The following is a 13,502-nucleotide window of genomic DNA, read 5'->3' as shown; positions in this document are numbered from 1 at the left end:
CAGGAGAAAGGCAAGGCAAAGACTTTAACTCCAACCTTACATACTAGGAAAGGGGCTACAGAAGGGTTGTCCGTGGTTGTACGGCTAATTGAGGTCTTTCTTACTCTTTATCCAAGGCCCTTATACCTCCATGCCTCCAAATTCGGAAAAAGGCCGCCTAATCAAACCTTGCTCTGTTTTTAGACACCTTTTGGGAAGTCAACCTATCTGGTATAAATTCTCTCAGTTTCTAAAATTGATCTTAGTTCCTAACTTTTGGACATAAGCTGGTATGAAAACAGGAGAAAGGGAAGAAAACAACCTCAAAGCAAATTTTGTAGCCAGCCTAGAAACTGGGAAAATCAAGTACATGTAGGTACACATAGTAAAAAAATTTTTTGAACATCTATGCTGTTGTGAAAATAAAGTTATTCTGCTGTAGAATATGAATCCATGTATATGTAATCTTGCTTATAATACCAAATTCAGCTATGAAGCTAGATTTAGATTTCTCATTTGAATTTGTACTAGGAATACAGATTGCTGGCCTGTCAGCGCCAAGCCTACTACTGGAATGACAGAGGGGGGTGCTGCCTGGCGTGGGGTGCACATTGGGAAGGCTCCAGGGCTGCCTGGGTGGTAGGACAGTATTACACACATTCATTCATTACAGGATGAGAGATGATTTATCTAAGCAGGGTCATGGCCAGTTAAAACTCCTTTAAGACAGGAAAATATTCGCCTTATGTTTATAATCTACAAATCCTAAATTTCTAGCCATCCCTTAGTGAGGGTGACTTTCCCCCCTTTTCTGTGTATCTATTACCTTCCCTTGCAAACTTTCTCCTTTGTGTGGCTATAAGCATTAATGCCTTTGAAACACCCGGCCTTGGCAGCTCTGTGGAGGCTGGGCCACAGAAGGCGAGCCACGAATGTGTGACAGCGACAGGCCAGCTGAGCAGAAGCCACCCCGTGGAAGTCACTGGCTGGTCTCTTCTGGTTTTTGAAGCCTCCTTACTCCCCTTCCGACAAAGACTCATTTCCATTAGTTTGGGGCTGCATCTGGGGAAAATATTTATAGATTGTCTTACTGACCACATTCCCAGACACGTCACTTTCCTTACCAAAATGAGTTAGGGAATGAGGCCCTCAGGATGAAACAAAACAAAACAAAACACAACACCCAAATCCTAAAACTATGTGAAATGCCATTTGACCAATCATTTAAAAACTATTTACTAACTGCGATCACACAGAGACACTTACTCTGCCATTAAATTCCGGACTCTACCAGCAAAAAGGACGGGATCGCTTTTTTCTTCCTCATTTGGTACCTGAACAGGCATAAACTGAAAGACAAACATAATTTTTTATCACAGCTGTTAGGCCTAAGACGTCTGCTAAGGGCTACAAATATTAACTCATAAGCCCTCTAGCATTATATGAAACCCCCCACCGCCCTTCCGGCACACAGGTTACATGCCGTAGTGGAAAGAACACTGTGCTTGGACTCAGGGGATCGGCAGCCACGCCTGGGTCTTTCTGCGTGTTCGCGAGGATGTCCCTGAAGTTTTCGTCACTGTCGCCTGGACTCTGACAAGAGGGCGATGATCACCCACTTCCCTGATGGCGAAGAGGATGAACTGAGCTGGGGCCTGGAATTCTGGAAGCTGGAAAGCTGTAGGTATAAAGATCTCCTCCTCCACGCTGCATTTCCTCTGTGTGGACATGCGAGTATGGGTAGCAGCGTATCTCTCACAGTTTATCTTCTCTACCCACTCCTGTGTGGGCGTGTTGTATCATTTGTGCAAATGTCACCTTTTGTCATTTCTTCTGCTTTCTTTTAACCTTTAGTGTTGGCTGTCTAGCTTTTGCCAAACCCTGTGCTTTGCTTTACCATTCTAAGTTTTACTCTTTTTTTTTTCTCTCCTTGATACTCAGTGTTGCCTCACTGGGGCCGTCCTTGTTTCATTTACAGCTTTCGAACATTAATGAGATTTTGGTGCTATATTTAAGTCATTACATCGTTTTTGAACACCTACTATAGTCCGGGCAAGATTAACGGGACTCTATTCCCGCTCCAAAAAAGACCCGTATCTTAATAGGATAGACCAACACAGCATGTGCTAAGTATCATTACCCTCAATGACAGGGCTTAAAAGCGTCATTAAGTCAGCTTAGCGTTATTCAGGTCACATGACCAGGACTCTGCCCAAGTTCTGTCAGATTCTAAAACCCTTGTTTTCCCCACTAAACCATCCTTCCTGGAGTATGAGAGTGAGGGATAAGAAATGATTAATTTGGCCAGGGGGCAGGGAAAAGCAGCCAAAGAGGCTTTACAGAAGAGCTAAGACTTGATTTTGGCTTTTTGAGGATAAACACGATCTCGCCAATAGCTACTGTTCATTGAGTTCTAATTACGAACAAGCAGCATGCATTATTATCTTACATGCATTATTTCATTTCACCAATCCTCCCGATTTTCGTCATTAGGATTGGGGTTCACAAAGATTAAATGACTTGCTCAAGTTTTCACGGCCCACTTACATTCAACAAATACTAAGTAGGCACCTACTGTATGCCAGGCCCTGCGCTAAGCCCCAAAGACATGACAAGGAAGCCCCTGCCGTCAAGGGGGCTTCCATGCAGTGGGGTAAAAATTATGACAGAGGAGTCAAGTCCTACCAATAAGAGCTACCATCCATTAGGTGCCTACTGTGCGCTGGGTACCCTATAAGATTAACTCTCAACAATTCCTGGAGGCCAGCTCCACCATTTCCACTTGATGGGTGGCGAAAGGAGCTTGAAGAGGCTAAACAATACAGGCAAGGCCACGCGCAGGGGCAGGACCGCGATTTGAAAGAAAAAGAACGATCTGTACAAATAACACCACTTCTGGACTCATGCGGACCTGTTGTCAAATCTCGTTAATCACGTTAAGACGCCTTTGGGTGGGCAAGGGCGATTTGGAGATGAAGTTTGAGCGAGGGAGTGTGGTGACCGAGTCCAAGCTTTTGAGCAGAAGCCTCGGTGGTAGGAAATGGCTAAGCCAAAGAGGAAAAGGGTAAGAGCGGGGAGAAGCCCACGAGGCTACCACAATCACGTTGTGGGAGAAAGTAAGACACGGACAGAGGGAGTGAGGGTGAAGGGGACAGCATGGATGCAAGTGGCATTGTAGGATAACACGGATACGAATCACGGGAGGGTGTGTTGTGTGATATGCACCGTCATTAACCTTCTCCCCCAGGGAGCAGTGGCACGCTGTAGAAAGAGCACTCAGCCTGGCTACGGCCTTGGCTCTGCTGTGCAATCCTGGAAAAGCCATTCAGCCCTGATGGGACTCACTCCCCTCTCTTGTCCAATGAAAAAGTTCGACTCGATGATCTTGAAGGCCCGCTCCAACTGGAATTCTGCATCTAGCTTTCCACGTGGTCTCTAGTTATTCTTTAAGATGGAAAAATAAACTAAGCCACCAGAGGTCCCCACATCACTTATCTATCCAGAGCAACAACGGATCTTTTTAAGTAAGTATTTCTCAAAACTCCCTCCATCCTGTTCTAGACTTTCATCTCTTATATTTGCTTCGTATGAAATCCAAGGAAGAAAATGCATGTTAAAATCAATGTTCATAATTCTAACAAAATAAATGATAAAGTTTTAAATTGGCATATAATTCTTCATTTTTTAAAAAAGGCCACATGATCGTCTGTAACACGCTTAATTTGTAGGTTATAAAAGCACATCCAGAAAACCCTGAAAAATAAATTGCTGCCACACTGTTAACCAAACATAATACAATGAACCGTGGCTTTAATTCCTTTTAGTGCAGGTAATATTTTCCATAAAACGATTTTTAATAACTCTCATATTGGCATGGCATTTTATTCTCGAAGAAGAAAATCCCACTGAGAGTACAAAATAATTAAAAACCTGGATTTGACCCTCACGGGCCTTCGAGGCCCCCCCGCATGCCTCCTGAGAGGCAATACAATGGAAATTCTCATAAAAAGTCACTTCTCCTTGGAACAGACCTTGCCCTCTTTATCACATTTCTATATCGTATGCGGTCAGTCAAGGCTCACAGCAAAAACATATCTTCTATTTGGAAAGGAGGATCGGCCGAAGACAGGGAAACATGATTGCCATTGTCTACTACTGTCCCCTAACACACAGCTCGATACCTTAGTGACTTCAGGACCCCCAATTTTCCTCTCCACCTTCCTCTTCTCTCATTATCCCGAGTATCCACACGGATGGCTCATCTGATATGTGATCTCACAGCCTCTTCACCTGGCCACAGGTATTCTCAGCTGTGCCTTGGCCACGGTGACAATAACAATGACAATGACACTCATCCCCTCGGATGAGCTCTTGTTTACTTCTCTAACCTGGTCTGTCACAGCTGTGAGAACCTTCTGGTCACTCTCAGGACCATGCCCGTCTCTCTTCCTCCACTCCGTCCTGGCAACAGCTGGCGGCCTGTCTCCACTGGACTTCAGGAGTCAGACACACCCATGTGGACCTTCCGTCACCCAGAACCTCCCCTTTCTGCCATATCCATAGCGCCAACCGCAGACCCGTGATCACCTCTCCTGCTCCTGCCTGCCCATCCCTGTGAGAGACCACTGAGGATGCTCAAAGGATGGTCCGCAGTCTCGTGGGTTGAGTCTACTACAAATTCATGTCAAGTTCCACAGGGTCCTCACGGCTGCTTGAAAATTGTGTGATTTTCCCAAGGTGACCATACTGCCTCCAGGTACAAAATAGTTCTGTTTGTTTCGCTGAAGGTCTTCCTTTTTCCTTTCAGTCATGCACGTGTGCCCCAAACAGGGTCTTAATCTCGAGTCTGTTTCCTTAATGTCTCTGCGACAGGTGAGCATCAAGTTACTTAACCTGAACCTCACCTCTGCTTGGGGAATGCCCGTTGGACCTGCTGCCGCCATATTTTAATGCTTCAGACACAGTCCGTGCTTCTCATGTTGCCAATCTCCTTTGCCCTCAATGGCACTTCACATTCAACTTTAGAAAGAAGACAGTGGAGGAGTTCGGGACATGCTGCCCCGTCATGTGCCCCTTTGGTTCATTGATTACGCTGAGCTAAAGGCACTTGCCTAATGGCAAATGCAGGGAGAGGCTTTCTCCGAACTTCCCTTATCTGCCTAAGGTCAGCCCCTCTAAAAGGAACTCCCTTGTCGTAAATTCCCTCCTGGGGAGTTTCATCAAACAGGGCAGATGGACTCTTACCACAGGAGATGCGACCGAAGTCGACATCACACCCAGACAAACTTTACCACGCGCTATCATAGCTCCCGCTCTAGTCTTCCCAGGGCCCATTTGTCCTTCCTAAAGACCACTGGCTCTCCGCTGAGGGGCCTACACCCTCCCTCCCCTTCTTCACCACTTTTTGGGGATTTTACCTTTTATTCCCTGTGATGCCCTTGTGCACATATTAAAAATTAATAAATCTGTATACTTTTTCTCCTATGAGTCCGGCCGTGGTGAGATTATTTCACAGACCCAGCTGTGGGACCCAGGTGGGTAGAGGGAAGGCTCTCCTTGCCCACAAAAGCCCACGTGAATGTCTCCAATTCTTTTCCACTGCTCCTGAGACTGGCTCCCAGCGCCTCTGCCCTCCTCACTTAAGTGTGCTCTGGTCCTCCGCCTGCTGGCTCGGCACCGTCCTGCCCCATAAAAGGGGGCGGCTAATGGACGTGTTTCCCATAGGAACACCCCCTGTGCCCTTCTGGCCCCAGACTGCCCCACTATCTCTTGGGCCATAGGCTATGCACAAGATAAAGTCAGAATCCTTCAGCCTGTTTTGAAGGCGATCCGATGATCTCCAGAGCCAATCCTTCACATGAGTACTCGGGACCAGTACAACTGCTTTATTCATTGTTTCCTGACCCATCAAGCACATTCCTTTCTACTAAATAAATGCTTATAAAAAAGGAGAAAGACTGATGAGGGACAATACTACCAACAGCCTTTTCTTTTTCCAAGTAACAGAAAAGGATTTTGATGAGTCAGTCTCAACAGATGTGCAGTTCTGGCTGTTTCCATGATTCTTCCGTGAAGGCTTCAAAAAGAGCAAATACGAATGAAGGAAGGTATTTGTGAACTAACATTTGCTGCTCTCTTCCCAAAAGAACGGAGCAATTTAGATGGTAAGGGAAATACAGGTACATGCTTATTCAACACCTACTGTGTGCTAGCATTTCAGTCACCTTATTAAATGCTAACCACCCTATAAAAGAGGTGTTATCACCCCCATTTTCCCAGTGAGAACACAGGCTAGGGGAGGCTTACGTCATTTACTCAAGCACATACAGGTCGGTAGTAGCAGAATTGGAACAAAACCCCAGCTAATACTCTTTTATAACACTTCATTTATCGGGGCGCCTGGGTGGCTCAGTCGGTTAAGCTCCCGACTCTTGATTTCGGCTCAGGTCATTCATGATCTTGGGGTCGTGAGATCGAGCCCCGCCTCCAGCTCCATGCTCAGTGTGGAGTCTGCTTGGGATTCTCTCTCTCCCTTTGCTCCTCTTCCCCCACCCCGATCATGCACTCTCTCTCTCTAAAAGAATAAAAATTAAAAAAAAAATAGAACACTCCATTTCTCTACTACTACTTAGAAATTTCAGAATTATACCAAGTTTCAGAAGAAATTAGTTTTGTGAGAACAAGTATATTTATGGTGTGTGTGTGTGTGTGTGTGTGCGCATTCATGAGACAGAGGCTTTCTAAAAGGCCCGTTCATTTCAGATTCAAAACTATAAGTCATTTGAGTGTGTTTGGATATTTACGTAAACTAAATAAATATATTTGAACACTTCCTGAGTAATGAACTCTTTAGAGATTTAAAAAGTTGTTATCTATCTACAGGTATTGATCATAAAACTATTACAATCCTTTCCTAAATTAGGATTTTTTTTAATGAAAACAATCCCTTTCTACTAGCAATGGATTGCCCACTGTAAAGTATTGTAGGTCTAACGCTCGCCACTAGAAGCTCCTTTAAAGGTCTGCAAAGGAATTTTACTGAAACAAAATACGTCTGTATGCCTACAGACAAATATTTTTATGTGTCTGTATTATAATGGGTGGCTTTGAGTATAAATGGAGAAAAAGCCTATGAAGGAGGAAACAGACTGATGGTCACTGTGAATGTCCTGTTTCCATTCATAAACCAGTTGCTGCCCACATAATGCCCGATAGTCTAGCTTTGTGTGGATTCTCTCTCTGAGATACAGCTAGCAGGCTCTTGGACTTATGTCACCTTTTGGGATGTTTCCTACTAGCGATCTTCCTCCTTATGCCCCTAAGCCATCTGCTTATAGAGGCATACTTGTGAGTAGCTGGCCAATAAAAGTAACCACTAAAAAGACACTTTAAACACACCCAGTAGGCCACGATGATCCAGAGAATAACTTTCAGTGGAACCCTCTCTGGACACACATGGCCTCATTGTTCACGGATGCTGGAAGACCAATTACAGAGGGCACGCGGGTTGGAACGGATTATATTTTTAAGATTCAAGAGTCAAGAAAATAATGGCCTTCTCAAAAATAAGTCTCTGTCAAGGAAGCAGAGAGGGAGTGGGGAGAGGAGACAAGAAAACACCCCTCAATATTACACTCCCTAGATTTTAGCTTTCTAATGATTCTGATAACTACAAAGTTGGAAAATCATCATCAGGAAGGGATAACTTGTAAAAGATGAACGGATAAGGCCATCTACATCCCGGGATGTCCTGTGACTCACCAGGGGAGAGTGTCTAAAAGGACACCAAATGATCCACTCAAAGTTCATTTTAAAAACCACAAAACTAAGACGATAGTCTTGAACGATACATCTTCAATTAGGCTTACCTAATTAATATACACAAAGTTCTAAAAATATATGTGGAAAAATAATAACTAGGATTTCCATCAGTTTTTTGTTTTTTGGGTTTTTTTTTAAGTAGACTCCACACCCAGTGTGGAGCCCAACGTGGGGCTTGAACTCATGACCCCGAGATCAAGACCTGAGCTGAGATGAAGAGTCAGATGCTTAACCAAATGAGTCACCCAGGTGCCCCGGATTTATAACAGTTTTAAAGAACATGGAGGTGGTGGTGGGCGGGGGAGGGTGCTGCTGAGTAGCTAAGTCACCTGACGTTGGCACAGCTAAGCGCCCTGAGCCTTCCAGGTAAGCCACGTGTGTAGCCACTTAAGCCGGGCCTCCGTGGACGTAGCACAAAAGGCTGGACACAGTGTCCAGCTCTTGAAAGTCTTGAGCTGGGGTGTGGACACACCCAGCACCTGACAGGCTGTGGGATACATTTTCCAGTTGCACCCAACCTGGGGGAATTAACTATTCAGAAGTCATAAAGTAGTGAGGAGTGCCCTGAGTGAAAGGTAGCACCATCAATCTAAAATAAATATAATGAAACTCAGAATACGAAACTTGAAGGCCACACATCCCCACCCTCTTGCCGTGTGCCACAATTCTAATACCTTGAATCTCCCCGATTCTGCTATTTTAGGCAGGTTGGCAGCCATTTTGTTTGTGAAGTTATCAAGGGATATGTTCTTTGCCAGGAAAGATTATGCAGACAGGTCTAAGAACTGGCTGGAGAAAGCAAGTATTGTGATCGGAAAGGAAAGAAGGAAGGAAGAAAGAAAGAGAGAGAAAAGGAAAGAAAGAAAGAAAGAAAGAAAGAAAGAAAGAAAGAAAGAAAGAAAGAAAGGAAGGAAGAAAGAAAGAAAGAAGAGGAGAGGAGAGGACTGGCCATGATACAGAAAGGAAATGTGGTAATAATGTTCAGGGCCAAAAAGAGGACTTCGCCTACCTCTGTTGTAACAGTTTGACCACTGACACATGTAGACAAAAGAAGTAGAGTTCTACGCGCATTTCCGCATCTGTCGCTAGATCTTGTTTTTGCTGGGGAAGGGTACATGGGAAGGGGCAGCATAGATACTGCATACACAGTATCTTCCAAATCTGCACAGAAGACAGCGTGGCTCTTAAGTATGAGTTTTCTGTTCTTTTTTCTTTTTTCTTTTTTTTAGAGAAAGAACACAGGGCTAGTTGATCTGAACATCTATTAAAGAAGGAAGAGCCTGCTTGGAGTACTTAGAAATAATACAATATTGCTTCCTGATAGGGTTCCCCAAAACGTATCCTATGGAACACCGGAGAAAAAGGGGTACTGTGGTTAAACCATCTCCAAGGCACTCACAGGTCTTGAGGAAAGGAATCTGATTCATTTTGTTTATCCTGGTACTTCTTAAACTAATTATTAGGGCACAGACCATTGTTTTTCTCTAGGAACATCTATATATATATTCCAAGAACTAGTATTTTTTGGCACACTGAGAGATACCGAGCTGGTCTTAAATGTGGGATCTTTTCCTGGCAAGTAGGCAACCTGCAAGTCTCAAGAAAAATTTCAACCGAAGTGAAACTCATTTTGAAATATAATTTGCCCTCCTGTGCCACTTGGTACTGCTGACACCCTCTACGTGGCTAAATGACTAAGCTCTTCGACAAAGTAAAAGACAGTATTCTCGTGACTTCGATTTCCATGTCCTGTCACTTGGAGAATGGGCCCGCACTCAGGACTCCGAATTACATATGCAAACTTCAAGTTCTCATTACACGATTTCTGGATGCCACTGGAAAACGGAATCAAGAGCCTGCCTCACTATTCTGACCTTCTCTCTTCAGAGGTTACCTGACAGTATCACTAAAACCAACTTGATTCTGCATTTAGGGGTCCATTCCACGTCACTCCTAGAACCTAAGAACAGTTCTGGAACCAACCTTCGGAGTCTTAAAAATCTGGTCAGAGTTTTCAGAATGATGGAATTACTCCCCAACTCCCTGCCTGTTGCTGCAACTCAAGCCGAAAGACTGTCCTGATGATATGAGTGGCCTTCCAGATAGGATTTCCTCAGGCCTTCCGTGTGCAGAATGACTCCAAAAGTGGGGGCTTCTGATGGCCGTGCCTCTCCACTCGGACAGAACAAAGTCTTCCAGGAGCTCTAGTGCTCCGTCAGCGACTGCAGCTCCTTTTGTGAGAATGTGAAGCCGACCATACCACTGGGTGAGGTCAGTATTGAAAGGAACAAGATAGAAAGCAGTTATGCAAATCTAGGCAGCCAGGGGTGGCCACAGGCGGAAGTTCCCAGAAGTGAGCCGTACTTCCTGGTATGATTCTAAAGGCTGGATCTGAGAGCCAGGTGGACAATTTGTGAAAGAGCAGGGCTTCTTTTAAAGAGGGTGGGCTTAACTTCCTACCTTTGTACAGCTGGGCTCTCTAGACTAGAAGTTCGAAATGAAAGGGAAGGCCCAATCTCCAGTGCCAACGCTACGTGTTGAATGACTTACCTCAACTTCCACCTTCGTGAAGGGCTGGCAGAAAGTAAGCATACAAAGCTGAAAGCTGAAGAGAAAAAAGAACAGGCCATTGTTACATGGTAATACACAATCATCTAGTATTATCGCTCAACGATCCTTTCTTTATACACAAGCTCCACTGCATCAGCCTACATCTATATCCCGCATTTGGAAACGCCACCCTGCTGCTGTCACACTCCTTGGGCTCGCACAAGTATTCGTGATATTCAAAAGTTAAATCACCAAAGGCAAAAACAAATATGCCCTTGTGAGTCAGAACTGCAGCCCAGCACACTAAACCCCAAATCTGAAGTCTCCCTGACAACTCAGACTCGTAGGCCTAATAGAGAAACTACCGAGGCCACATTTTAAGGTACATAAATGTGTTTATAGGACAGTTCCTGAGTAGAACATTACATTTCTAAACTCTTTTCTGATATGAAAAAAAAAAAAGAAAAGAAAGAAAAGAAATCAGTGGGCCTTTCCCTAAGAGCAGAAACTTTTTCGTAACTGTCCCAATTAATAAGAAATGTTTTAGTTATGGAGAAATTTTCTTTCACTGTAAAACTGGACAAAGGACAAAGGCTTTAAAGTGATTATAACCAACCCTCTCACAGAAAATTTTTGAAATAGTTGTTTCTGTGTATGGCTTTCTAATACATAGGTAGACTCTCTCGATAGGATGTCAATGGGATTTTTATTTTGCTTCATTTACACAGATGACCCAGAATTCTGGCAGAGTGGATTAATCTACATGTTTAAGAAAACAACCAACCTGTTTTTGCTATTAAGAAACTAAATTTGGGGCACCTGGGTGACTCAGTTGGTGAAGCATCTGACTCTTGATTTTAGCTCAGATCATAATCTCAGGTTTGTGAGATAAAGCCCTGGGTCAGGCCCTGCACTCAGTGGGGAGTCTGCTTGAGATTCTCTCTCTCCCTCTCCTCTGCCATTCCCCCCCTTGTGCTCTATCTCTTTCGAAGAAGAAGAAGAAGACGACGAAAAATAATATGATTTATCTATAAAAAATTACTTAAAGGACTTACTTCAGACAAGAAATGTAAAAATTTAAACAAGGAATTTAGCTAAAAGAAGGAATTTAGGTAGAGGTACCAATTCTACATATAATTATAAATTGTGACTGTAAGTATCAGTTCTCAAATTTTCCATCTGAGAGGAAAAAATCTTTTACTATAAATCCCAAGCAAACAAAATCCCCTTTAAATAGGTCCAAGTGGCTGTCTATGCATCAACAATGTTATGTGAACTCTCAAAGTTCAGTAGTAAAAAGGCAGTGCTGGGTAAGCCCCCGCGCAAAGTCCTCAAATCCAGGCATTTTTTTTTTAAGATTTTTTTAAAAATTTATTCGACAGAGATAGAGACAGCCAGCGAGAGAGGGAACACAAGCAGGGGGAGTGGGAGAGGAAGAAGCAGGCTCATAGCGGAGGAGCCTGATGTGGGGTTCGATCCCAGAATGCTGGATCACGCCCTGAGCCGAAGGCAGACGCTTAACTGCTGTGCCACGCAGGCGCCCCAAATCCAGGCATTTTATACATGGCTCTCACCGCACTGTAAATGGGCTCAGACTTACCCAGGGGGAGCTCGACAAAAGGTCTGGAGGGAGAGTAAGATGCTACATGTTTCGTTCTTTCTAAAGGCCTGTTTCACTTCAGCTTGCTTACTGGTGAGCTGTATTCCTCTCCTCTCTTAAATGTTTATAGAAACTGCTGATCCCTATGCTTTTAAAATTCAAGAACGGAACTGAAAGCTTAGCTATTTTCTCAGCTCAGATCAGACACATCACTGCTATTTCAGGCCACATGACGCAATGGCTCTGGACTGCTTAAACCGAGGTAGTGAAACAACAATGGAGACACCAGCTAATAGGCTAAGTCTGCAATGGAAATAAAACTACAAGATTAAAGCTAAGTAGGATGCAAACCAGGTCACTGGACTGGTTCTTAAGAATTGGGAGATACACACTGGAGACCCATAAGAACAGGGCAGACAGCTAGAATCCTGCACCTGGGAGGGGCCTGAGGCTAACGGGCCAGATAGTGATGTTCCCTACAGAGACTTCTCAGTGGTGAGATTTTAGGATCTGATTAGCAATCTTTGCTTTTAGGGGCACTTGGGTGGCTCAGTCGGTTGGGCATCTGACTCTTGATTTCGGCTCAGGTCCTGATCTCAGGGTTGTGAGATCGACCCCTGTGTTGGGCTCAGGCTCTGGCTCAGTGGGCAGAGTCTACTTGTCCCACTTCCTCCCCCTACTTGCACACACACTCTCTCTCTCTCAAATAAATATATAAATCCATAAATCCATAAGTAAAATCTTTTAAAAAAAGCTTTACTTTTACAAAAAAATAGGACTTATTTTTTTAAAAAAGGAATAAATGATCTTTTTTTTAACTTCACTTGAATAAAGTTTAAATAAGCTAATAATAGAAGCAACTTACAATGTATATCCTTGCCATGTCCAAGTCACAGTGTCCTACAATAACAGAAGTATTGAGACTGTTAGTTCAGTGAAAAAATACCAAATAAAACCCAAATCTTATTTTAATATTAGTATTCATATACTTTCCTTCTGAATTAAAAGCAGTATGTGGAAAAGTAAAATGAGTCTGTTATCAGCAGTGAATTGCCGTATGAATCCTCGGATTATATATTATAGAGCAAAAATCTGTTTTCCATACGTAGCCACTTACCATTTTACGGAATTAAGTTGCTCTTAAGTTTTAATAAAACTATGTGCATGCTTAGCTATTTTTCTCCTAGTATGAACATATCTTGGTAATTGATTTGCTTACAAAACCCAGAATATACCCATTCTCAAAAAAAAAAAAGAAGGGGATAGGTATTTGGAAGAAAAGATTAAAGTAGTACATAGTGAAAGAATTTGAGTAAATGTGAAAAAGCAGAAATACAATAAGTTAATTTTGATGGATTTTAATCTTTTAAGTACAGATGTTGAAAGGTGAGAAGCCAGCCACTGAAAGAAAAGTTGAATTGAACAAGAACGCTTGACCTTAAATAACATAGATAATTAATTACAGCCTGCCTTTTTATGTAAAGTCTCTAGGAGACAAAGTTCCTCTCAGACCAAAACAGATTCCGAAAAATCTTTCTTTATAGGAAAATGG

General features: G+C 43.3%; 1 protein-coding gene across 2 annotated transcripts in view; it reads right to left on the bottom strand.

The window, feature by feature from the left end:
• LPCAT2 (lysophosphatidylcholine acyltransferase 2) overlaps positions 1 to 13,502 on the bottom strand; it is a 63,816-nt gene that overhangs the window by 29,023 nt on the left and 21,291 nt on the right. For both annotated transcript variants that reach the window (XM_044382392.3, XM_057314124.1), the window contains exons 7-9: positions 12,816 to 12,850; positions 10,351 to 10,405; positions 1,246 to 1,328 (exon numbers count right to left, since the gene is read on the bottom strand). In XM_044382392.3, coding sequence (XP_044238327.2) covers positions 1,246 to 1,328; positions 10,351 to 10,405; positions 12,816 to 12,850 — 173 coding nt within the window. The remainder of the gene's footprint in view (positions 1 to 1,245; positions 1,329 to 10,350; positions 10,406 to 12,815; positions 12,851 to 13,502) is intronic.

The sequence above is a fragment of the Ursus arctos genome, unplaced genomic scaffold (genome assembly GCF_023065955.2).
Source record: "Ursus arctos isolate Adak ecotype North America unplaced genomic scaffold, UrsArc2.0 scaffold_19, whole genome shotgun sequence".
Classification (NCBI taxonomy): Eukaryota; Metazoa; Chordata; class Mammalia; order Carnivora; family Ursidae; genus Ursus; species Ursus arctos.
This window is presented reverse-complemented; position numbering and strand designations above follow the sequence as displayed.